This window comes from Miniopterus schreibersii, assembly GCF_964146895.1.
Source record: "Miniopterus schreibersii genome assembly, chromosome: 15".
Taxonomy (NCBI): domain Eukaryota; kingdom Metazoa; phylum Chordata; class Mammalia; order Chiroptera; family Miniopteridae; genus Miniopterus; species Miniopterus schreibersii.
The window spans coordinates 40,804,719-40,831,775 of NC_138115.1; the positions used below are offsets into that span (position 1 = coordinate 40,804,719).

At 39.7% G+C, this 27,057-nt stretch overlaps 1 protein-coding gene across 19 annotated transcripts in view; it reads left to right on the forward strand.

The window, feature by feature from the left end:
• Positions 1-7,318: 7,318 nt before the first annotated feature.
• Positions 7,319-27,057, forward strand: part of RBMS3 (RNA binding motif single stranded interacting protein 3) — a gene marked incomplete at its 3' end in the record, with an annotated part of 558,684 nt that continues 538,945 nt past the window's right edge. For 11 of the 19 annotated variants that reach the window (XM_081160708.1, XM_081160725.1, XM_081160726.1 and 8 more), the window contains exons 1-2: positions 7,335-7,421; positions 7,546-8,097. In XM_081160708.1, coding sequence (XP_081016834.1) covers positions 8,023-8,097 — 75 coding nt within the window. In that variant the 5' untranslated portion in view covers positions 7,335-7,421; positions 7,546-8,022. Of the gene's footprint in view, positions 8,098-27,057 lie in introns of all 19 variants that reach the window. The other 8 variants (XM_081160721.1, XM_081160710.1, XM_081160713.1 and 5 more) reach the window with 4 other exon arrangements.

Here is a 27,057-nt window from a genome sequence, read left to right on the forward strand (position 1 = left end):
ACCCCATCACAGAGAAAAGGTTCCACTGTTGTTATTTTGCTATAGTCCTTCCAGTCTCTTGTCTCTGTTTATATTTCATTGTTGAAATCATATACGGTGTTGTGTTCTGATTTTTCCCCCATTAGCTATTCAACTTAAGCATTTCCTAAGTTGTTAAAATGTTTCTAAGTATCATTGTAATGGTTGAATCATATTTTATAGTGAGTTTATTTAATGAACTAGAGTTGGACATTCAGGTTTTTCCAGTTTCTTAGTCTTAAACTTCTAATGGTGATCTGTTTTAGATTCATAGAAGTAAAATTACTGGGTTACAGGAATGAAAGTTTTTAAGGCTACACATGTTATTAAGCTGTATTGAAAAGCATTATAGACATTTATTAGGATTGTATGAGTGCCCATTTCACTGACCTTCATTGCTAACATATTCCTTTTATTTTATTAACCTGTTGGATTAGGGTTCTCCAGGGAAATGCAACTAGTAAGATGTGTGTGTATGTGTGTATACAGAGAGAGTGTCCCTAGAAATACATATATACTTTAACAGCTGATAGTTCAGTTTTGAAAATAAAACATTTTAATAAACACTGCCTTTATAATTATTCAAAATGTGTATACATTTTTTGGGGACACCCCATATGTATACACACACATATACAGAGAGAGAGATTTATTTTAAGGAATTGGCTCATGTGATTGTGGGGCTAGCAAATCCAAAAAAAATGCAGGTTAAGTTAGCAGGCTAGAGACTCAGAAAAGATTTGATGTTGAGTCTTGAGTGTAAAGACAGTCTGGAGACAGAATTTCTTCTAGAAGGATCTGTCTTTATTCTTAAACCCTTCAACTGACTGAAGGAGGCCCACCCACATGGTAGAGAATAATCTGCTTTATTCAAAGTCTACTGATGTATATGTCAATCACATCTAAAAAACACCTTACAACAACATCGAGACTAATGTTTTTTGTTTTTTAATATCTCTTTATTGATTTCAGAGAGAGGAAGGGAGAGAGAGAGAGAAACATCAACGATGAGAGAGTCATTGATCGGCTACCTCCTGCATGCCCCTCACTGGGGATCGAGCCCACAACCCGGGCATGTGCCCTGACCGGGAATCGAACCCCGATCTCCTGGATCCTAGGTTGATGCTCAACTGCTGAGCCACGCCTGGCTGGGCTAGACCAGTGTTTGATCAAACATCTGGGTACCATAGCCCAGCCAAGTTGACACATACAATTCACCATTACGCCTGTCATACAGAGTTTATGCTATATGATGGAAGGCCATGTTCTTTCTTTCTTGCCTTTTGATCAACACGATCTGTTTCTATGAAGACACACTGACTTATTTAAGACTTTTATATAGACTGTAAGTTTTTTGTTTTAAACACAAAGATTATCTCATCCAATTTTGGTATAAAGCATTTATAATCTCTATCAAATGATGCTTCGGAAAAAGCTGGGATTGAGCTTTATACACACGAGTCACGAATAGCCCTCTGCCATGTTACAGCTGGGTGTGAGCTTGGATAGGATCGTTAAACTCCCTCCCTCTCAATTTCTCAACAGTGAAGTCTGAAAAATCATACGCACCTTCCAGGTGCTTGTGAGTTTTAACTGAGGAAGCTTTTATAAACTTCTCATACAGTGAGTGTCTAGCATGTAGTAAGCATGTGTTTCTATTCCTCGTCTTCTTCACCTTCTTTCTTTCTTAGTCAACCCACACCCCAGTGCTCACTCCCAGTGCAGTGCAGAAAAACACTTCCCTCCTTTAAACACTCAGGACTGTAGCAGTTCTCCCAGAAAACATAGCAGATTTTGCTTTTGGAGTACACGTCTCATTTCCCCTTCTATTATTTCAGAAAGTATCATACATTCATTGCTGATAGACAAATGAGATGATTTTAGGTGAACATTTTATTCATTTACTTAACAAACATTTTAAAATTGTGTATTACATCCCAAGGATTGTTCTGGGTGCTGGGGATGTAACAGTGACATGATAGATGCATTCCCTGCCTTTTCAGACTTTAGGTATTAGTGGGGGAGACACTCAAACAAGGAAAGCAACAATGATAGACTCAAGCTACAAGTATTGTCGTATTAGGCAGGGTAGGCTAGGTGATGCTGTGGTTAAGTGACCGAACCTCAGCAGCCTAATACAATAAAAGTTCATTTCTCACTCACTCGTGACAAATCAATGGCTGGTCCAGGTGACTCTTTAAGGTAGTTGTGCTCAGCCTTCCAAGATGTTGCCTCTATATCAGCAGGTCCTTCCATCAGAGAACAGTGGGCTAGAGAATTAAATAAGAGTTAAAAGCATTTATAGGTGTCACTTCTGCTTCATATTTCATTGGCTACAGTAAGTCACATGGTCATGCCTACTTTCAATGAAGTGAAGAAGTGTATCCTGGGTAATCCTAGTGGTAAAGGGGAACCAGATGTGCCTGCAAAGTATTAAGCTCTATGAAAAAAGTGTATATAGAAAATGAGAGGATATTATGTATTTTTTGCAAAGATAATAGAAACAAAATAAACATGAGCTTTTATGTATAATATTGCTTAGAATTATAGTAAAGTATGCTTTTCAGAAAAACTCCTGAGTCAACTTAAAGAAAATGACTTAATAACTCTTACTACAAATTGGTAACTCAGATAGGAGAAAACACAGTAAGGTCATTTATGAATAGTTGATGTATGGTAGATACCGAGTTGCTAAGTCTACTTGAGGACAAGGGTGAGAATACTTATATAGATATCCTCAATTATTTAGACACATAATAGATGCTCAATAAAACTTTGTTGAAGTTAATAATGCTTATTGCTTTAAATTAGTCTTGCTTTGCCCTGGCTGGGTGGCTCAGGTGGTTGGAGCAATGTCCCATGAACCAAAAGTTTGTGGGTTTGATTTCTGGTCAGGGCACATACCTAAGTTGAGGGCACCATCCCAGGTCAGGGTCTGTACACGATGCAACTGATTGATGTTCCTGTCTCACATCAATGTTTCTCTCTCTCTCTCCCGCTTCTCTCTCTCTCTCTCTCTAAAAACTCAATAAAAGAATATCCTCAGGGGTGAGGATTAAAAAATTTATTTTTGCTTTTATACTTGATTTTTATACTTGATATACTCTTGAACTATAGTCCCATATTATTTTATCCTGAGGCTTACGATTGCCTTCCATGGCCGATATTTATTGTTTTTAATCTACATTAATAGTTTCGCATTCAATTATAATTTAAATTTGGACCACATATGGTTGAATTGCTAGTCTCTTTTTCCTAATTTGTCTCAGGTATTTTCTTAAACCACTGGTCAGTGTTCGGTTGGTGAAAAAAACGTTATAACATTACTTTAATGTTGGAATTTGCAGTCTACCATCTTGTCTTTCTTCTTCGTAAAACCAACTTTTATGTTTAATACTCCTTTAGAAATCACTGTATGGAAAAGAAATTCACAGATTTGAATAAAGAAGGCAGAAAATGCCAAAAAATATATATTCAAGGTCATGAATGTCATCTTGAAGATGGAATAGTATATGTGCTTTCAAAGATAGTGCAATTTTTTTTTCTCTTATATCTCTACTGTTATTTTCCTTTGCTTTTGCCTAAGTCTTTATAATTCAGAAAGTAAACCTAAAGAGAAGACTCTGGTTTTCTTTGAGTGGATAGGTCAAGGACAAATGAGAAGAGTCTCCATTTCTATCCAGTTGACCCTCATTTTAGCACCATCACTTCTCTACCTCACGATGGTGTTTCTGAGGCATCGCCTCATTCCTGTCAGCCAAGAAATCGTCTATAATGAGAACCTCTCCAGTCTGTGCTGTGAGTCATGTGAATCTGAGAGAGTCCATGTCCTTCGCTGCAGTTTGCTGCTCTTGAATTTGTACAAAATTTGGTGGTTAGTTGGCAAATGGGACACAGCTGACTTCTGATTTAGAGTGTCTTAAATGAGTTACCTCCTACCTTACCTTGATCATTTAAATGGAAAGCAGTGCTGCTCCAACAGAGCAGACATGATATGAAAACGATTTCTCACATGAGTTTCTTCCCTCCCAAATTGCCATGGCTACTGGTATCTCTGAGGGGGAAAAAATTAAAAAACAAACAAACAAGGGTTTTACAATTCTCACAAGTGGTAAATCATCTTTGCATTATTTAAGAAAAGCTTTAAATGTTCCATGAATTGTTTTGGCTAATGACAATTGATGCAAAGAATATAACAATAATCTAATAAAATAGAATAGCCTTTTGGAAAGTGGTAATTTGTGTAGAAGTTGCTGATAGCATCAATACATGTAAGTGGGCTATAGCTTGGGCTGAGGAATTATTTTGCCTTCTATTTGTAAATAAGGCAGTATTCTTTTCCCTTCAAGGAGTATTTAGATCACTTATTAATAAAAGAATACTGGCATCCTTTGTCCATGGTGGCAAAATTGGCAGAGGCAATGTAGGATACTGATCATATAGATCTTAGAATCTGGAGGAGCCCGAATAGATCTTTTAGGAGGACAGTATTCTATAGTTGAAGATCTAGATCTAGAGCCAGAATATTTGGATAGAGTCCTGGCTGTAGACTATCAAGTGTCACTAATTGAGCTTCCCATACAAAGTTCTCACCAAGGCTTTAACAGCCTGGCTCCAGGGTACCTCTCCAGCATTATTTTGATAGTCTTCACTCCTCACTTGTGCCATTCCAGCCCCTGCGCCATTTCTCACACATTCCTGAGACACACTCTTGTTGCCAGGCTTCTGCACTTGCTGTTCCCTCTGCCTGGGATGCTCTTCCCCCAGATGCAAGCTGATATTTTTTGAGCAGATTAAATATGTTCCATGGTATTATAAATACATCACGTTTAGCGGGCGAATTCTCATAGTAACTATAGGAAGTGGGTAGTGCCATTGGATGGATGGAAATAAATGGGGGCATGCTGACACATCAGGGGCACGACGGGAACCAAGGCAGTTTGGGTGGGAGCCAAGACTTTCACAATGTGTATTCTTAAGAGTATGTAATACCCAGGGCATAGTTTACACCCTTCCTTTAACCCCAGAGCTCCTCCTTGGAGAGCATTTCTGACTATCCTATGTAAGGTGGAATCCCTGTGATTCTTACTAGTTTTATATTTTGTAGCAGCACTAAAGGCCACCTGGTCTTATGTCACCTACTTACCTCGCTTATCCCTTTATCTTTCCCCTAGAATACTCTCTCTAGGAGGGAAGAGCCTTGTCCTGATTGGTGTGTCACCACCCACCCCACACCCAGAAATGTACTGACCTGGACTAGAAAAAGATATGAGTGGTGTGAGAGTGATCATGTTTAAGGCGTCTCACTCATCAAACATTTACAGAGTATCCCCCTTATGGCAGACACCACACCTGTTTTGGAAACATGAGGGTGAACCAGAGTGATGGGAACTCCTCCTGCTTCATGAGCTTCATAGAAGCATCATGCAATTCACAGGCAGTTACACAGGATAAGCACAATATTAGGGCAAATATAAGGTACAGTGGGGAAGCAAGGGTTCAGTGTAAGCTACTGTGAGGGACTGATCTCCGCGCTGAGACCTAAAGGATGGCCTGAAGGGTAAAGGGACAGTGGAGGTGGATTTGGGAGAACACTCTGGGCAGAGGGAGTGACAGGGGGCCCTGAGAGAGCACCTTCGGGTCCTAAAAGCAGTTCAGCATGACTCAGGTGGAGAAGGTAAGGGGAAGATTTTAACTCTCTGAGTCTGGAGAAGGAAGTTGGGTTTGCAAGGGTCTTGAAAAATATTCCAGGAGTCAGGATTCTCTTGGCCCGAGCAAAGAGGTGCCCCCGAAGAATCTTTAAATCAACAGGATTTTCATTTAGTAACTTATCAGTGTACCACCTTCAGCCAGTTTAGTTGGCAGTATCTCCATTTTCCAGATGGGACACCTGAGGCCCAGAATAACACATCTAAACATCAACCGAGTTGATTTAATTTCCTCAATTACAGGGCTCTCAGGACTCCTAACTCCTACCCTCCCACCCTCTCTCCTTCCTTCCTTCTGTTGTTCTTGTCAAAAGGCAAACGTAAAACTATTTACTCACCACCATTCTCTTTTTCCAAGGGGCACGCAGGCACTCACACAGCTTCCAAAAACATCCCCGAGCGGAGGCTGATGGCCTCAGGGGTGGCAGGGCTTGTGCAGGGATGAGCACGATATTGTGCACGGGGCCGAGCTCTCTGTTCTTGACCAGCAAGCTGGATTTGCACCGGGGGCTGTGTCTCTGGAAAGGCGCCTCTGGGCTGGGGGAGCAGAGCCGACTTGACAAACTCTAGAGCAGCTCAGCGCCGGCCTGCCCGCGCTTTGGGCATGCGTGAGCTCTCGCAGCAAAACACAGCTGGCTGGGCTAATTTTAGCCACACCAGCCTTGAAAAGAGACCCTTTAAGGAAATATATTTTCTCGGAAACAATTTGTATTATAATGCAGCAGCTGATCGACATGTCAGAATATCACTTACTATTGGTGGGGGAAAACTCTGCCAAGTAATTATGATTTTTTGTTCTTTCTGTGCGTGTGTGTGTGTGATATCCATAAAGCAAGTAGAGCATCCATGATCAAAATAATTATAAAGAGACAGACAATGAGAGAAGCAGTGTTTTTTTTATTTAGAAAGAAGTTCACACACCTGAGGGAACATCTCTTTTGGTATTTCCAAACTGGCCGTGATGAGAAGAAGGCTTCTTCCCGCTGCGATAAGTTGGCCACTGCGATCGGGGATGCGCGGCTTGTTAACCGTGGTCCTGTGTCCACTCAGAATTCCCTCAACACTTAGCATCTTCCGAGTCCTCCGAGAAGTAAAACGTTAGTTTCTAAGCCCTGCCTTGGGTTCGTCGGGCTTCAGCGCCTTCGCAGGTTTGGAGAGCCTCGGGGGCACACTTTTTTGCATTGTAACCAGCTAGGTTAGTCCCTCTGCCTTGGTTTTTTTTCCCCCCCTTTCTCTCCCTTCCTCCCTTGGCCTCGCCTCCCTCCCGCCCGTGGTCCTCCCCGTTTTGTTTCGCTGAGCCGCTTACCTTTTCAACTTGGCCCGAAAAGGAAAGAAGGCAGCCCCCGCGCAGAGCAGATGGACAGAAGGATAAGAAAGGACCCACCGCCCGCGGCCGGGTCCCGCGGTTCCGTCCCAGCGGCAGCAGCCTGGCTGCGAAAACCCACTCTGCTCTCCCAGCTAGCCAGCAGAGGGAATCGGAACTTTGCTTGCAGCAGCAGGGGCTGAAGCAGCCCTTTTTTTTTTTCCTTCTTGGAGGAAATACTGCAGCCTTCTGGACTGCGTACGCCGCTCCCTGGAGAGGCTCCCTCGGTTCCACCCACCGGCTGGAAGGAGGGGAAGTGAATGAAAGGACAGGACGAGCCCCGATCACCATGTCACTCTGGGAGGGAGACAGCAGCAACTAAGCTGTGCAAGGTTTTTTTTTTTTTTTTTTCCTTCCTTTTTCTTTTCCCCTTTCTGTTTCTTTTTCTCCCCCGTTTTCTCCCCCCCCCCCCCCCAGCTTCCTCTTTCTTTCTTTTTATTTGCTTTTTTCTTTAAGGTGAAGAAAGAGACACACAGAAGACAGGAAGCTGATCTGCAAGGATTCGGGAGTTATGCTGAAAGGACTTTGATTTTTTTTTTTTTTCTTTCCCCTTTACAAACGCTGGCAATTGACATCACTACAGACAGCCTGGTACAGAACAAACTGCCTCATCCCGAGTGGACCCCGGCGGCTGGGAGAAGGCAGACGAGACCTGGGGAAGCTGTGTGTGCGCTTTTATTTTTCCTACCGATCCCCGTCTCCTAGTTTTTGTTGGTGGTTTTTTGGTTTTGTTTTGTTTTGTTTTTGTTTTTTGGTGTGTTTCTTTTTTATATTCTTGCTGGGTTGGAACTAGCGAGTGGTGGAAGGCGAGGAATCTCGGAAGCCTCATCAGTCATCGGGACTGTCAGGAATAGTGGTTTAAGAGGAAGCTCGGCCTGGGGCACTATACCCTGTCATCCAGTTCCCTGCCTCGGAGATAAAGATTCCAGCTACATGGGCAAACGCCTGGATCAGCCACAAATGTACCCCCAGTACACTTACTACTATCCTCATTATCTCCAAACCAAGGTATGGCTCGCGCCCCAGGCTGGCAGTCAGTGCGGTGTCCTTCTGCACTTGGGATGGGAAGCAGACAGGCATGTGAATTATTATTTAACCCCCCCATCACCTCTTCCTGCTTCTTGGAAATTAGTAACATACCAGCGGAGTTATTAAGGCAGCGGAGAACATAGAAGAAAGCAAGCCTGGAATTGTGGCTTGCTCTTTAAGGAGAGATAATAGTTTCACCTGAGTTCTTTTGTTGTTATTTGGCAGCGTAAATGTGCCTGGTATCTGTGAAGTCCTTTGCAGATGGGCAGGGTTGTTAGAAAAAGGAGATCCTAACAGTGATTATCAGGCACAAGAATAAAATTTCAGGGGCTTTTCTGGTGAGCTGTTCTTTGTTTGCCACTCTTAAGAGGGTTTTTCCCACTGGATAGGACACCCCAGGGTGGGGGTAACTCAAACTTTTAATCTCTGAGTATAGGATAAAAGAAGGGTGTGGAAGGTGTAAGACAGTGAACTAAAGTCTCTTGGAGTTTGTTGGGGTGTATATATATGTTTTTTTACTTGCCTAACATTTTGTTTCATATGGAGGGTGATCAGGATGCTACAGACTGAATTGTGGAGCTTTTCCATAGATGTTCTTGACTTTTAGAAGCTCTGTTTGTCTGTGTCGGCTTCGATCAGAAGGCCTGGGTCTTGAAATGGGATGAAATGTAACTGATGGTAATTGGACGCGAATTGGTTAAATACTTCAGGGTTTATGCGTGTGCTCATTAGGGGGCCAGTGGGAAGCCCACATAGCTAAGCAGTGGGCAGTGCCAACCGTGAACTTTACCCTGCAGTTCACACATGAAGGACTCTCAGGTGTGATATCACGGCTCCAATTTGTCAATTAGATTGAACTTGATTTTGGGGGAGAAAAATGTTGGTAGAGTTCCCACCTTGAATGCACGGATTATATTTCTTTACCGATGATATTATTTTGTATTGCATTAGCCAGACTCCACAGTCTTCTTCGTGGATAAATATGCCGAGAGTGAACTAGGCATGCCTGAGTGATCTCTGCTGTCACCAGGACTCCTTGATGCGATTAAGCTTTGGTAATTCATGCTGTAGTTATCTCTCATTTATTCTGTCTCATCAAACAATGCCTGTTTGTGAGCCAGACCAGGCAGCAGACTTTCAATATTATATTAAAGATTTTTGCCTTTTTCCCTTCTGTTCCCAGCGCGCTGTGATTCGCCCTGCCCCTCCAAGGTCGACTCACATTGCTTTTTGCCTTTGTGAGCATTTAGTTTGTGCTGCTGCTGCTTAAATAGACCAGCCCTTCTGCTCCAGTGCCTTGAGTTTTAACTCTTTGGGGATTGGGAGGAGAATGCTGCCTGCCTTCCTTGAGGAAATGGCAAAGCAAGGACAAGCTGAAAAGGGGAAATTTGTAGTCATTTCTCATCCCCCAAAGAAACAAAAACAACAAACTCAAGGGGTTGCATGAAAAAAATATTGGACATTCCATCCCTTTTACTCATTTGGCTAAATTTTTCCAAATGTTTCAAAAATCACGCTCTCTTTTGGGTCCTTGTTTTCTACTGTGAAGTGTATTCAGAAAAGAAACTTTAGATGGAAATGAATGGAATAATTGCTTTTCTGCATGAGATTTCTTTTAACCTATTACCAGCAGGAAATAATGTCATGCGCATTATATTAAAGACACAGGGTGCTGGATGAGCCACCCTGGTGGAAAGTGTGTGTGTGTGTGTGTGTGTGTGTGTGTGTGTGTGTGAGAGAGAGAGATTGGGCTAAAGGGGAAAGTGGAGTGATGAGGGGAGAGAGGAGAGCTGTTTTGGGGTCCTATGTAGTTTAGTGTTGTGTAGACAGGCGGCATCTGGATCTTGTTACTTTCAAGCTAGTCAAAGCCATCAACTTCTGGAACATTTTTAAAGAAGTTAGATCCATTAGGCGACCTAAGCTGATATTGGGGTAATCAGATCAGGGTGGTAGGGAATATAAGATCAGCGACTTTGGTGATCATGGTAGTTCATATTGATTATTATGTTGTGAAATTTCGACAGTGCTGTGAAATTGTCGAATATTGTTACAGCGGCTCTGAAATGACAGGCATTAATAACATCCCTGGAAGCTGAAGATGTGAAAACGTGCCCTGTTTTGAAACTTGGTCACACAAGGACTGGGAGGAAGTGTCAATGTGCGATTGTATTTTAAAAGGTGGAGACTTTCTGACAGCATGGATGCTATATAAAAAAAGTACTCTTCATGCCCCAGTATAGCATGAAAACCCCTGGGTTATTTCAGTGTCAGTTTTTGCCCTTTTCACACTTATATCTCAAAATATAACCTCTAATAATTTTGAAGGACTTACCCACTGCTTATATTTATTTATACATCTAGGTGGGATTCATAAAGTCCACTACCTTGGCTTGTAGTTATAATCCTATTTTGAAATCATAGCTGTTGAACATGATGCTGATATATGAGGAATACTCATGGTTGATAGAATTCTGTGGCTGATAACAAAGATCATACTCCGGCAATATCATGCCTTCAGCTGTTCTCTAAGTTCAGGTGTTTTTCACTAACCCACAAAAGCTACTCGTTGACATTCATTTTGGGTGGAAAAATCTTCATGGGATTTTAAAGAACTGAAATGTTTATTGTATTCATTCAGAAAATGCAAAAGTGCTGAGCCTTCTCTTTTTACTTAAATATGTGTGTGTGTTAGATACGGTTGCTATTTGCCTGTGATAAAACAAAATGATAATGGACTTTTTAAATAAATGCAAATCTTTTCCATTTCCTCAAATGTAATTAAAGTTTTTAAAAAAGTGTGACATTTTCCTGCCTTTGCTGCTTCCCTTATTTTCCATTATATTAAAACCCGTCCTTTAACTTTGTTGCTTAAACTTTTTTAAAAATAGAAATAAGATATTTATGTTTTTGTCCCTTTGAGTAATTTTCCAGATGCTTAAAATGCTTTATTAGAAAAATTTACCTGTAAGTTAAATAAAATGAAAACCCAGTGGCCTACTTGTAGCTATGCCTTGTAGCAATATTGTTATGGTATGCTTTCTCTCCCAGACCTCATATTAAAAGTTGTCATTTGTTAATTTTCTTTTTGATCATTTTGTTTTTCCTACCAAGAGGAGCAATTTCGAAAAAGAATATTGCTTTTGATTAAGGAGGAATGAAGAAATCTTGGTGACATGTCATAATATTTAAATAAGAGACATAACTGGATTAAAAAGCATGAGTTTCATCAAAAGAAATTTGCTGTTGGGAATCCACCCAGAATAATCAGCAGATTTTAGAGAAAGGGGACCGAAAAAACTGTTCATTAGCTAAGTGATAATTTACATAATGATGTTTGATTGAGTTGTAACCTAATCTATCTCAAGAATTTTGTGACAGCCCATTCAAAGCAACCGACCTGTTGCTATTGCGTTTTGAGATCCAGAGTGAAACTCAGTCTGAATTGGAGGTATTTTTTGTGTGTGGCAGGGGAACAAGGAGGGTGGCTCTTGGAAAAACAAACTAGTTACACTAGAAAAGCTAAAGAGAGTAAAACATGGTCACAGCCTGGAGAATTGATATTTTGCAGATGAGAAATAGATGTATCTCTCCTATGTATGCGATTTTTGGAGAACTTCAGTCGTCCTCATGAAACTTTAAAATTTGCACACACACACTCAGCAAGCGTGCCTCTCTCCCTTTTCCACACTCTTCCCAGCTCACTGTGTCTCTACCAATCCGGGACACAGTTTCTGATCACGTTGCTCTTACATCAGCCTACCGCTGCCCCATCTGCTTCCCCGGAAGGTCTTGGAGCAAAGGGCTCAGACTGCAGGACCCCGGCAGGGTTTCTCTGGCGGGTGACACTCGGGATCGTGTTCCGAGCCTGGTGTGAAGCCGGGGTCAGGTGTAAGGGGTAATTCATCAGCTGCACACGGATCCCAGGCTGACTTTGCAGCCCTCGGCAGCCTGCACTGCCGCCCTCTCTAAAAGTCGAGCTGGAGCCCCACGGTTGTGCCATAGAAAGAGCGGGTTGTGCCATAGAAAGAGCAGATTGTGCCATAGGAAGAGCAAACACTTGAGAACACAAGGGCTGAGGGGCTGCGAAGAAAGAGAGGCTCCTGGGGGCGAGGGCTGTTCTTAAAGATGTCAACGTGCAGGTCCTTCAAAAACAAAACAACCCCTCACGCACTTCTTGCACATGAAAATGTAGAAAATCTTGCCGAGGGAGGGAATGAGGTTAGAGTTTCCTTAGTACTTCCTGCCCAGATTTGCATTGATAGCCAGAGTTGGGAACTTGCCAGTTTTCAAACAGCCTTGAAAACGTCCAAGTTCTGGGCTCCTTTCAAAGGCTGAAACATACAAAACTGGTTTTCGAAAAAACCTTTCAGCAATTGAGATTTTAGGTACAACTCCAAATATGTCTCTCGCTTCGGGGGTGTAATATGATAGCATGCAGCGATGATAAACCCTGGTCGTCTCATTTTAGGACGTGTACAGTTTTAATTGTTTTTAAGGAGAGGAAGATAGAAACGAGGGGCCACCCTTCCTCTGGAGCTGTTTTTCTTCCTTCTTTCCCCCCAAATCTTTATTATCATTGGGACTGTCTTATCTCTTCTGTAATGTGGTCATTGTTTTCACAACACTAAGTTTAGTGCCTACTTAAAAGGAGTAGAAATGTAAAAAGTTCATGGGCTTTTCCCCTCCCGGATAATTCCCAACTTAAGGGAAACACCATGTAGATTTCATTTCCCTTTCCAGTATCTTTCTAACGCATTTTTCTTTCACTTTCTCCCCATTTGGAAAAAGAGTAACAGAATTATAACTCGAAATTATTTCCATAAAGTAATGAAATCTCTTTGAAGGGGTGGAGGCTGGGGAGGTTTGCAGGGAACGAGGCAAGAGAAGGGGAGATAGGCCTTAAGTTCATCCCAGGTCTTTCTGGCTCCAGGAATTCTGGCATGCTTCATTTTTGCACTAATATGATTTTACACAATTCTTTCTGACATTATCAGTCTTTTTGGCAGAGAGAGAGCTCCGTCACAATTATGCCACGCCACATTCTAAGAAAACCAGTCTTTTTCCTTTAAAAGAAAATCTTTTTAGTGTTGGACTTCTTATTCAGAGTACATGGTTGATGTTTATCCAAAATTGGCTTCGAGTACTACATTAAAATCGTGTTTTGTAACAGTCTCATAAGCCACAGCTGTATGTGATTAAATAGTGTAATATCAAAAGCATGTGAGAATAGACATTTTTATACTATAGCTGTTGCACAGCAAGAGTGCAGATGGACCTGAAGGGAGACCAAGAGCAAAAATATATTCATGTGTTGGTGAGGATATATGTTGCTCTTTTGTTCAGTAGTTGGAAAAATGCTGAACCATTTTGGGTATGATTAAAAATATACTTCCTTAAAATGAAAACAGAAATGCAATACCAATTTTTATTTTAAATATGGAGTACCATTTAATTAGAAAAGACGTAGTTACTGAATGGGTCTGAAACCAGTGCATATGGAAAGATCGGAATTATTCCAGTGGAGCACACATTCAGAGAGCAAAAGTGAATTTCCCAATTCTGTTTTGAAATAATAAATGGTTTTCTTCTCTCTCTCTCTCTTTTTTTTTTTTTTTTTTTTTTTGCTACTTTCTGTGGAACTATTATAAAAGAAGAACTTCAGGCCATGTAGCCCTAATCAAAAGTTGCTAAATAATCAAAATCAGCAACTTAGAACAAAATAGTCAGCAGTATGATTCTTTTTGAACATGTTTGAAAATACGATTATCAGTTTTGTAAGAATATTGCTCTTCCCTTTGCCAGTGTTAAAAAATTACGTAGTTACACAAGGAGACACAACTTTTGCTTCTATTTCATTGGCAGCAATGCTGTAGTAAAGAGGTCTCTATTTCATATGGGATGGTTTAGCTATAGTTTCTTAAAATAATATTTGTTCATAAAAACTATGATCTTTAGATTTTTAGAGACTATAAATCTACAGGACTACAAATACTAATACAAATTTATTATTAAGTCATTGTTTTCAGTGTCTTGAAAAAGCCTATGGAGTTGGCTATTGGTTTTCAGATTTCAGACACTAAAAACACAGTTTTAAAGAGGAAAAAAAGAAGGGTAGAGAGAGATAAGTTGTTTGCGTTTTAAATTTTTCTTTTTCAAGTTGATATTGGCAGAGAATTCATTCACATTTAAAATTGGTGTTTTTTTTCCATGTAGATTTATTAGTCAGGAAATGCATACCATATGGAATCAGATACCTGGATAAGTTTTGTAATTCAGAACATCAATCTCTAATAGACATCAAATATCAAGAGTGTGGATAATAAATGATAAGACATGGATTCTGTTTTACTTTGGGGAAATTCTCTGATTTGTGTGTCAATGAATTGGTTTCTAGGTCAGGTTCCCTAAGCTGTCTTCCAGGCTGAGCATTTGTGACTCTCACTTTGAGATAGATGGGCCTCCTTTGATATATTGGTGGTATGGGGAGATGACCTCCGTTCTGTCCCACTGATGAGTTTTTTGTTTGGGTCCCCGGTGCTTTCCATAGAGCAGATCAAATGCTGCTTTGTAGACTCTGGTGATTTGACAAATTTAACAGTCCGCATCCTTCCCCACATCTAAATCCAGCGCAGGGAGAGAAACACATCCATCACCTGGGAGTGGGTGGAGGACAGTTCCCAGGGGCGGGACAGTGACAGGCATCAGTTAATCACTATCATCGCCGGCCTTGTTGTGGTGGTAAGTTTCCTCCTTACAGTGGGTAAAATTAGGACCTACCAAAAAATTGATAGTGGCAATGTGATGCTTACTTTTCCTCACTTAACTTTCTCTCTACAGGTGGTAGAAGAGCTGAACATACATATATTTGGCTAAACCGGTTGAGGTAATGAAGGAAAGAGGATTGCCTCACTAAGATCCTGACAACTCTAGTTTCATGAATGAACCTGGGAGCTAGTGTACATATGGAAATAACAATTGATAGATGAAATACCATTTGACTGGAGTTTGCAAACCCCTCAAATTCCTGAGTTTCTTTTTAATAGCCTTTAAAGCATGGGGCAGAAGTACTACAGTAACCATAGTATGTGGTATTGTAGGAGGGAAATACTGACTTCTCCAGGACATATAAATAAGAGCATTATCTTTTCCTCTTTTTCTTGCTAGGTACCCTTCTGGTTCCCCCTCCCCTCCCAAAGCCCATGTTAGCTGAATTAATGAAAGTAAATGGAATCCTGAATTTAGCTTTTATGAATGATAAACAAATAGAAAAAAATAGACTAGATTACATACATAGTCAAGGCAACCATGACAATATCTTTGCCTGTTGTGTAAAAATTAAAGTGTAATAGAAGAAAAAGAAATCTTATGATATTCTAAATATTGGTAATAATCATTTCAGGAACCGATTTTTAATTTGTTTTAGAATTAACTTTCCTATCGTTATATTGTAGGGTTAAGAAATTTGTATATACGGCACTCAATATGCTAGAAGCAGATGATCTTTTGGTTATCACCTTAGCTGATAGTTTTCAAGATGAATATGGGTCATGCCTAGAGTTGAATGAGGATTTTTGAAAAGTCTTCCTATTTTTATCTCATATCTAGTCTATTTATCTTAGTTAAATTGCTGATTGATGACAATTTAATGGAAGGGAAAATGGAAAACGAATGCTAACTATCTGGTTTTCTGGAACTGGTTAGGATACCTTAAAAGCTTTTCTTATGTAGGCAAGTTATATCTGAAGCTTTTATTGATGTCTGTAAACTCTCATGTTGCCCCTTTTAAAACTTATCATTCACTCAAGTTGGATGGTAGCACCTTGAAAATAACTTAAAGGTAAGGTAGCTTATAATTTGAGCAAATATACTTTTAAACTCCCAAATACTTTTGAGTAGAAGAAGTGTGTATAAAGCAAAGCTTGGAATAAAATTTCAGAGACTGTTTTTCAGGATAACACACACACACACAAAGAACCAAATGATGCGGTATGTTTAATTCTTTTCTTGAGAGGTGAGAATAACACTTTTTTTTTTTTTTTTTTCCCCCAACTTGATGCTAGTGCCTTGTAGGGTTGTAACAGCTCCTGGATTAACCTTGCTCTTGGGTTTTGTCCCTTAGGTCTGTAGTACTTTGCCGTGCACACCAATTCACACTGCACTTTTGGACATAAGGATGTTGTGTTTTAATCTAAGGAAGGCAGGGAATTCTGAAAACAATAAAATTTTGATTTTCTTCCCCTCAACTTATTCCAAAAAGTTAACCAATGCCTTTAAACTTTATTATTTAACTGTTAGGACAACTTGACTTCATGTTAGCGATGGGATGGCTTCTTGTTGTTCTTGTATTTAACTTTGTTGATAAGCTAAAAAAGGCCAAGAAAGAAGTCAGAGGAAGTAGGTCAATGAACATCGAAGAATTTTTTCCATGCTTAGTGACTTCCTTTAACAACGGGAGAAGTGAAGGGTCATTGTAAAACCTCCGTATTTTGTGGATACTCTTAGAGGCCCACATCCCACATTCCAACAAGCCTATTGAAGTGCACTCACATTCCACACATCAATTTAGATTTTTTTTGGCAATAAAGTATTGAAAGAGTTTTTATCATTTTGCTGCTGAAACTCTGAGTGCGAGTAAATTCATTTATTTGTGCCTGTAAGTTTGGGGCCATCATCTTGCATGTGTGTGTGTGTTCTTGCAAAGTGAAAAAAAATATAATCTACAGATCCCCTTGAGGTACAAAGAAAGGTTATCAGAGAACTGAGTAAAACAATGAGTTAAGTTGGCAATGCATTGTGTTCTGTAGATAAGCAAACAAATGTTTATTAACTTATTTCACAGTTTTCATTTTTGTTTGGAGGCAATATATTTTTCTCATCTCTCCTGTGTCTGTGGTTTGCTGGGTTCCTAAAGCAGTCAGAGAGCTGAAAAAGCTGGCCATCTCTCTACCTACTGTGGCCATTTGGCACTCCAGATATCTCTGTATTTTAGTAATCCCAAATTTCCGGGGCGGAGCACGTGGTAGAACAGCAGAGCGTATCGGAAAATGTCATTAACATTCTTTGGCTAAACTATGTCAAAAGCAGACACATTGGATTGACCTTTGGCAGGGAAAGCAACTGACAGTTCCCGATCTGGGTGCCAGGTTCACAGAATTTTTTCATTGTGCAACTGTTGGAATTGTTTACCAATTGGAAAGAAAAAGAGGTTGAATGTAACAGGTGTTTCCCTGGGCTCCCAGCTTAGGGGTACAAGCAGGAGGCAACTCAATGGCACAATATTTATTTTATGGCATAATCCTAAATTCTTCTCTCTCTAAGTGGGGTCATGGGATTATTACATGTACTAAAACTGCTACCTCTTTCCGATCCTCAGTGTCCACGGCTCTTCACCTGGGATAACTTCTCTTGGTATCCAGGGCTCAGCCTTTCGGAATCTTGGTGCCTCTTAACTGTATACACACTTGGACCAGACCCACTGTTACTCTCAGGAGGGCTTGAAGATGCTCAGCATCTTGAAGATGCTACTTTTCCAGCCCTAAGCCAAGCATGATGGCTTTCTTCATTTTCAGTGCTATTCCAGTCATTCAAGAGAAATCAGGATCCCAGGCCCGAAGCACGGCCATCTCCTCCTACCTTAATGAAGGAGTTTTATCTGACTGTAGTGCCATGCATATGCTCATACCTGAAAATCCACTCCTCCCCCCATCTTAGAGGGAGGGTTCTCATAATCACCCGATACTTTGATTCTCCATCTAATTACTCCATTTCTCTAGCCGGTTATCGCTGAATTTCATCAGCAGATTCTGTGAGTCAGCTTTGACTTATCTCTCTCCTACATAAAACATACACACACACTCACACACATACACACTTCTGGGAACCTTAAGGATGATTTAAGTGGTTCTGATTTTCTCAAAGGCTAAATGACCACAGAGAAGTATGGAGGAGCAAAGTGATCTTAAGGAGAAATACACCTGTCCTTTCCAGTTCTAATATGATTTTTTCCTGGTAATTGGAATCACCAAATAGGGGTGACTAATAATTTTCACTTTCTTTCAAAAGTGTAGTAGCCTTCCATGATCACAAATATATTGATAACATATTATGCAAGTTAGATATCTACTCTTTTTTCCTGTTTATTTTTCATACCATCCTTAAGAAATCTTGATAGATTGATCCTATTTTTCCCCCAAATAACTTCACAATAATTGTTTATACTATAGAGATTCTAATGATCGCCAGCCTTTTAGTGATGAGGCTGTCAGTAGCATGGTAGATAAAAAATTACAGTTTTACAATTTTAATTAACAAGTGATTTGTGAGAAGCACCCAGAAAGATAAAACCAAGAGCAGTTCAAAAAAAAAAAATGTAAGGCTAAGGGTATCAGGTCTTAATCTACTTTCAAAAATTTCTGGAATTTGGCTTTTTGTTTTCCTTTCCAAGGCAAAGGTTAAGAGCTGTTTGGCAAAGAGTAGATCGTTCACAAATTGAAGAACCATCACTGGGAAAACCTAGACTGTCAATATAAAGCTTGATATGGAGGAGTCATATAGTTGAGGCTCTTGGTGTCTTGTGGGAAAAAAAAAAATCAGTGCTTTTGAGAACAAGTTAGTGCCTTTGTTTTGTTTAGTCACATGCCAGAGCAATTAGTAACCTCTGGCACTTGCTCCTGATGTTCTGGTTTGCCCATCACTAGTCCTTAGGGAGGACCTGGATAATTTTAAACATGTTTTGGAATTTCTGTACATGAAATGTTCACGTAAACTCATGTATGTTCAAAAATATAATCATGAGTGAAGCCATATTGTTCTGCATAGAAAGGATCCAGCTTTGAGAGGGAAAAGCAATGGCATAAGTTATAAAACCAGCAAAGCTGTAGTGGCATGAGAATTGCACAATGCAAAGAACTAACCAGACAGCAGCGATGCCCGAGGGCCACTAATATGCCTAGGGATCCACAGAGCAGTTGCATTGAGGATGTGTGTGCAGTTGTGATTGACGCCTTGGAGCTGCAGCACACGCATATGCTAGAGTGTGGGACCTGGTGAAAGAGAGTCTAGATTTCAGCATGGTTATGGAGGAGTTTGAGTCAATAGAGGTCCAAGGAAGCTATTATTGTTATTACTCATGGCCCACCTTTGTCAAGTTCATTTTACTCTCCATCTGTATTTCATTTAGAATGGTTGGAGTGACCTTGCTTTTTTTTTTTTAAATTTACATTTATTGTTGAAAGAATTACAGATGTCCACTTTTTCCCCCCATTGGCCCCTTCTACCCCGCACCCTGTGTTTCCAATGCATCTTCTCCATCTCCTGCCTTTGCCAGGTTGTCCTTCCTGGGGAACTAATTCTTTCCTTTCTGTATCTCAGCTCCTCAACCCTTCTTCTTGCCCTCCCCCCTTTCTCCTGTCCTCAAGTTCTCTCCTATGGATTTCATTTCTTTGTCTCCTTGCCTTTAGCTCCTAAACTTCCACTTCCTCTTTTTTGTTCTCTTAGCTTTTAGCTCCCCCCTTAATGTTTTAGTTACTGCTTTTTATTTTTTCCACTTCTTTTCAAGGTAGAGTGAGATTGGGTTTCAACTTTCTTCTTTTGCTGGGTTGTAATGTTTATTTTTTGGCTCTTTGAACATACTTTACTCATCAGGATCACATTTGTGTCAGGGCTATTCTGTGAACCCCCTGAGGACCACAGAGTCTTCATCTTTTAGTGCCCTGCAGTATCCAGTAGAGTGCCTGATGCAGACTGAGTGTGTAATGAAAGGTTTTCAGAATGCATTCATCTATCCTGCTCTCTGAACCTCATGTATTACACGGTTGCTAGAGTCAATGATTTTAAATCAGAGTTGCTTAAGGTCATCTTCACCTCCGTGATGCTTTATGCCAAAAGTCATGTGGTTTATCTTTCTTTATAGGTACAGATTGATGCAATCTCTCTCTGTCTCAACTTCCCCCACCCCTCAGTGAAATAAGTGGGCTACTGGGGTAGGTACCCTAGGAGTGTTGGCTGGAGTTGGGTTACATGTCTAGCTAATGAGATATACTATGATAACAGAAGGTGAGCCAAGTTGGAAACTGCAGTAGAGTAAGGGGAGAAAAGGAAAGAACAGAAATGAAAAACTGCCACAGTGCTGCATTCCAAGATGCTGGCAAGAGCTCAGGAACCCATGCCAACTCAGGGAGGGACAGACGGAGACTTCAGAGACAGTCTAGGTAGCTAGTATTTGGAACTTGGGGATGAGAGTAAGCAAGTAGGTCAGGGCTAAATGGTAGTGGTGGTGTTTTGGAGGCTCTTCCTGAGCAATTGCCAAGAATATCAGCTTGTATAGGTGGCTTCCTTCCTTGGGTTGGCAGAGAGTTGGGCATATAAGGAGGTGAACTTAGTTTAAGGAGTTAGGAGATGGGTTGAGTGCTAGGCCCACCTTTCTGTCTATTTTCCTTATTCAAGACAAGATCTTGAGTGTCACAGTAATATATAATCTACTCATGTGAGGACACGGCAGTACTGACATGGATTTTATTAACTCAAAATTTTGAAAAGACAATCTCAAAGTTCAGGTAAGACTGGCACAATTTCTATTTCAGAAAGAAAATTCTATACAGCTTCCCTGTACAATTAAGCAGGTATAAAGATATGCCTAAAGTCATTACCGATGATACGAGATGGGATTCTGATGGAAACCTCAAAGCCTTTCTCACTAAGGAATGTGTGAAGACAATAACCCAGTCATGGCTAAGAAGACAAACTGTGCTTTTGATATGGGTGCCTCTTGATTTTTCCAGGTTGTGCTGATTTCTTTCATTTTGTTCCCTTATGTTTCCTTTGTTTTCTCTATTATGTTCTCTTTTTGCATCAAAGTTCTTATTGCCATTTGTAGAAACTAGTTTATGTATTTAATTGCACAGCATTTAGTAAATTTTTCTATTGCAAAGTAATTCATACTGATTGTATGTAGTAAAAACAACTCAAGATATATAATGAAAATATTAATAATTTTCTTGAGCATACCACATCATTCTGTCAAGAACTCTCATGAAATACCAACATTAATAATGGAATCATGTGTCTTGTAACATTTTTTATGCTCATGCAAATATACAATCAAATCTATGGCATATGAGGTCATATTGAATAAGTTATTTTACTCATTTTTTTCAATGAAAAGGAAACTTTGTGAATTCTCACCAGTTCTTTAGACATATATATTTTTGTTTTCTATTGTCAGAGTAATTGTTTCTACCATGTTTAAACATGTTTTCTGCAAAGATTGTCCATTGATGGACATGGATTTTTTTTTTTTTTTTGGCCATTGTTTTTTCATTATAAATAATATTATATTATATGTACAAAGTACTCATTTAAATATTGAAAATTTAATCAATGATATGCTAAGCTGGTTTGTTTTCCTTTTTAATGCTAAAAAGTGCATTGAGGAGCCCTGGCCAGTGTAGCTCAGTTGGTTGGATCATCAGCCCTTATACAAAAGGTGGTGGGTTCAATTCTCTGTCAGGTAAAATAAGTAGGTTTCGGGTTCAGTCTCGGGTTGGGGCACATATGGGAGGCAACCAATCAGTGTTTCTCCCCCGCCTTTCTCTCTTTAAAAAAAAATAAATAAAAAGAAAAATAAATAAGAAATAAAATAAAAAATAAAAATTAGGGGGAAAGAAGAAGAAAAATGCATTGATGAGTTTCTTAGTACCCAAGGATTGACATCTCTACTTGGATTCCTAACTAAGAGTTGTGCCCTGCAGGATTGGCTTACCCCTTCATGTTTTGGAAATAAGGACAATAGTCTGCTCTTTTGGTGGAAAAACGAACTTCCTGATTGAGGTCTGAGTTGAAAGGGAACCCCTCACATTTGGCAGAAGCAGGAATGTCTCATTTCCTTTGTGACACCCATCTTTGGGATCCCATTAGATGCTTGGGGGTCTGGTGCTACCATTTCATTGCTTCTCACCCATTTCGTGTGGGATACACTTGTGTTCCAGGTGGATTTCTTTTGTCTGTCATCTCCTATTCCAAGTTGAAAGAGCAGTAACAGGCAAGGACAGCTTTAGGCAGCTAGGATCTTCCTAACTCATTGGAATCCCACTGAGGCATTTTTAACAAATGCTTTTATTGACTTTAGAGAGAGAGGGAGGGAGAGGGGGAGAGAGAGAAACATTGATGTGAGGGAGAAACATACATCGACCGTCTCCTGCACACACCCTTCTGGGGATCAAGCTCCTAACCCAAGCGTATGACCTGACAGGGAATTGAGCCGACGACCTTCCGGTGCACAGGAAGGTGCTCAACCAACTGAGCCACACTGGCCAGGGCCAACTGAGGCATTTTTGTACAGATCAAATATTTTATCCAAGGGCTTGGGCATTAGAATTTTTCTTTTTACATTATCTTGGTAATACTCCAGAGTTGTATTTTGTGAGAATCCTCATTTGTTGGACTTGTTTGGTGCTACCTGACCCTAGGGATAATATCATGGTCTATTAATTGAGCTGAGAAAAGTGACTCTGTAAAATCAAATGAACCCAGGTGAAATCCAACGTTACTTCTTTTCTCTTCTGTGCTTATCTTTTTTCTCGTTACCCATATTAATTTTAATTAAAGTCAAAACATGGAAATGAAAAGATAGAACAAAAGTTTACCTACAGAGGTGTTGTGCTGCACAGACATAGAAATACTTCCTAACTAAGATCCGTCTAGAAGACTGGATCATAAAGCCTAAACAGTTTGTTCTTTCTATAAGAAAAGTCAGACCAAGGACACATAATTCTAACAGCACTTACTTCTCTTTTATATATTTACATTTTTTACAACTTAATCGCACCTTTCAAAGTTTGATTGCCATCTTCCATGCACTTCTTTGGAAACTCAAGGAGTTTTCCTAAAGATGGCCCTTCAAGAATGCTTTTTGTTTTTTACTTTGATGTGTGTGAGATGGGTAGGGTGTAGGGATAGCAGTTCAACACACCAAGGACAATTTAGCATTTTCTCTTTTCATAACTGGAATACTCACCATTTTTTCCCATGCTCAAACACCAGCAATATATTATACTTTGCATATCTTTATTATAAGTAGAATAATTTTTAACAAAGTCTGGAAAAGGAATTTAATGATCATAAATGTAAACAGCACTTCAGTTAGGTTACAGGACTCTGAGTGTGCTAACAGTAGTTGTTGGAGGCACAATTTTTTTTATTCTAGAACTTGCTTTAATACCATTTCCTCAGGGTTTCCTTACCTTTTTATATTTCAGTTTCCTGCCATTTCTTCCTATCCTAAGAATATTTAGTTATTTTATAACAGTGTCTTGACAATCAATATGAGTCTAGTAGTAATGTGTTTCAATGTTCTACAAAGAATGCCAATATATTAACATATTATGAAGATGATAAAATATAAATAAGAACCATCAACTCCAAGAGATTGTGATTAGTGATAGTGGTAAGGAGTGGGTGACTGAAAAGCCCGAAATTGACTTGATACATGAATATAATAGAGCACCAATCCTTGTGATAGCTTAGATCAATGCTATTCATTGAAACATTTCTCTGAGCTCCCATTATGTTTCTCTGGCATCCATCTCTGCAATCAGCTGGACTGAAATCAGGTAGTGAGCTTTGCTTTCAATATTTCTTATACCTCCTGCATGATTTTTTAAATGATTGTTTTGATTGGAAACAAGTCTATCTCAGCATTCCATAGAACTCTCTTCCTATAGTCCGAGATGAATATACTGGGAAATTGTCTGGTTTTTACATTGCTATATTTCATAGTACTTGCACTTTCTTCATTTAAGTTCCCAGGATGCCTTTTGTCCCCTAAAGTAACTAACTTAGTAGAGGTAAGGAGTGTCATCCTTGCAGCCAATGTATTGAGTGTTAGCTCTTGCTTCCCTAGAGATAGTCCTCATGGTTAAAATGTTTTGAGCAAGGCCAACATTGGCTCTGAGTGTGGTACTGGGTTTTAACTAGATAATTTTCCAGATTATTCACTGGGGAATGAAGGAATTAATTATTGTTCATTTTCTCCAGCTTACATTGAGCTTTCAAATATCCTTCAAACATGCTCACTTGTAGCATTGCTAAACTTTAATTTTACCTTTCTGTTAATCTTCCAACTCCAAAGGCTACCCTCACCAAGCTTCGCATCCTTAAAGCACAAGGGTCGTCTCAAAGGTCTTCAAGCTGTGTGATTCTCAGTACTTGCATAGCATATCGTAGATGATTAATAAATACCAGTTTATTACATAGAAGCGGTTGTTCCATAACCTGAACTCTAATAACACTCTCTGAAATACCCTTTGGACACTGAGGCATTTTTCCTTCCTTTGTTAACTGCCATTAGCCCCACGAGAAAACAAGCCTTACCTCCATTCTCTTTGTATGGCTCTCAGCTTCTACAACGTTGGTTTGAACATAGTGCCAGTTGGTGTCTACTGAGTGAAGAATTGATGGCTTCGCTCCCCGAACATCCTTGAAGTGATTTTATAATCTTCAGGAAAATTGAATGAAACCTAGTCCATACCTATCTGTGTTTCTCTTCTAGTTTTCTTTATACCTTTTTAATTTCAAAACAACGTTTCCCTTTCAACTTCAAAGATACATAAAACTAGGGAAACATAAAAACAAAATTTCCTCGTGGTGTTAGGCATGATTTCCTGTAGTGCATTTGCTTTCTTCTCGCTTATTCACGTTTCCTCTTGGGCCAACATTGACTTAACATGAAAACAAGTGCCTGAGAATAGGTGCCCTTTCCCATCCATACCTTTGTATGTGTTTGTTGGAAGACATTTTGGGAAATAAGAGTTTTCGGTCTTTGTGCAATATTGAATTATAATACCTTTCATTCCAGGACTGTGCTAATTTATATCATATTTTGGAGTTGTCAAGAAGGGATTTGGAACTTGGAATTTCAGAAAGTGAAATGAAATGTATCAATCAGTGCATGTTCATGGAGGTCTCCCTTGGGTCAGCACTGTCTGGGGCGGTTTGGACAAGACCAGGGAGGTTATAATGTGATCTTTGCTCTTCAGAAGTTGCTAAGTAATTTGAGGAAGCAGAGATGACACATGGAACAAGGAAAGTAATTCAGTGCTAAGTTGTGTGACATTGACTTGAAGCGATGAGAAGGGACAAGGCTCTTTGGGCAAGAGTTCCCTTAAGGAAGAACAGAGTCTTGGTTCATTTTTGAGACAGCAAAAGGAATTGGGCGTTGGGCATATTGGTTAATTTGGGGATCGATGGGAAGGTGTTCCTGCTGGAAGAAGAGTAGAAACATAACAGAGGCCTGAGGTTGGAATTATGGGGAAGCAGGAGTGTGAGAAGACAGACTCAGCTGGAACAGAGAATCAGACAGAGAGGGAACAGGTGGAGAGGCAGAGCGCAGCCATACAGAAAGGCCTTAAGAGGTTAGGAAAGAAAAAAAGAGTAATTGCTTAATCTTTGTGCAGGGAGTGGCTTTCTTAGCTTCATTCCAAAGGCATAAGCCATAAATGAAAGGAATGATAGATTTAAAATTTTTTATTACTTTTATGAAATTCCCACATTTTGACTAAAGGAATATTTATAAATTTTCATCTATCAAAACCCACCTATAATGTAAAATAAAAACCAAATAAACACTCTTCTAAAACAAGATTTCCAGCATAACATTACAAAGATTTAAAACTCTAGATATAAAATATGCTTCTACTACAAACAGGGAAAAAGCACTCCAATAATAATAGGGACAAAAATTTAGAATGTCGAAATAACACTAGCTAACAGTAATCAAAGAAATAACAGTGAGGTATTATTTTTCATCTGCTAGATTTTAAATATAAACATTTCCTAGCAACTAGAGTAGACTGAGGTAGAGGGAGATAGCCAGTCCCACACAATGCTCATGGTCTCGAGGATATTAGCAGATAGTCAGGGTTTGTATTCAGTTTGAAAATATCTGTGCTTTTTTATATAGCAAGTTCAATTCTAGAAATGTCTGTTAAGGGGTTAAAGTATGTATGCAGAAGAGCGCTTATTACAGCAGTGTTTTCAATAGAGAAGACGGTAAGCAATCTAAAGGTCCATCAATAGGGAGTAGATTAAATAAATGATGTTATATCTTTACAAAGAACTGCTATGTAGCCATGAAATCAATGAATATGGGTATATTAACTAGGAAAAGTGACAGATTATTAGGTTAAACAAAGTTATAAAACAGTGTTATAATATGGTTCCCAATCTGTCTTTGGACATCTGTACATGTGTATGTGTTTGTGTTTATGCTTATATTCATGTTGGTTCCTAGAAAAACATAGACGAGGTTTTGTTTGGGTTTTTGAAATTATAGACATTGTTAAGTGCTTTTGAGTATGAATTGATGATCGTTGCAAACAATTAACACTGGAAATTAAGTTCTTTCCAAAAATAATATTAACAGATTAAGAGGAAGCAAGCAAACACGTGAAGGATCTTGATGCAATTAGTAGAAGAAACCCATTACAAGTTGTTTAATTGGGAGAGAAGAGTATACAGGAGAAAGGAGCACCTTGCATTGATTACTGGTATTTTACAAGATGCAGCGGAGCAGAAAGGTAACATTTAGGAAGTCCCGTTAAACCTGGGCGAGCGGTAGGAAAACACAAAACATCAGGGGCCAGAGAAAGGCCACAGCGGGGCCTGCCAACGATCTGAGCATCAGGATGAGGGCCCCTTTTTAAACATGACCACTCTGAGGTGACAGTGGGTCGCAGCTGTGGTTTAAGCAAGGTGGGAGAGAGAGCCAAAGCGAGATCTGAATCCAGGGGCAAAACCAAGCTTTAGGCACCATCCACATGGAGGTGACAGCTGAGTGCTGAGTGTGGATGAGATTGTCTCATGTGAGAACAAAGCCATGAGTGTGGAGTGGGGGCAAGTAGAGCTTTATTCTTCCCCCTTCTCCCATGTGTTTCTTTACTTACG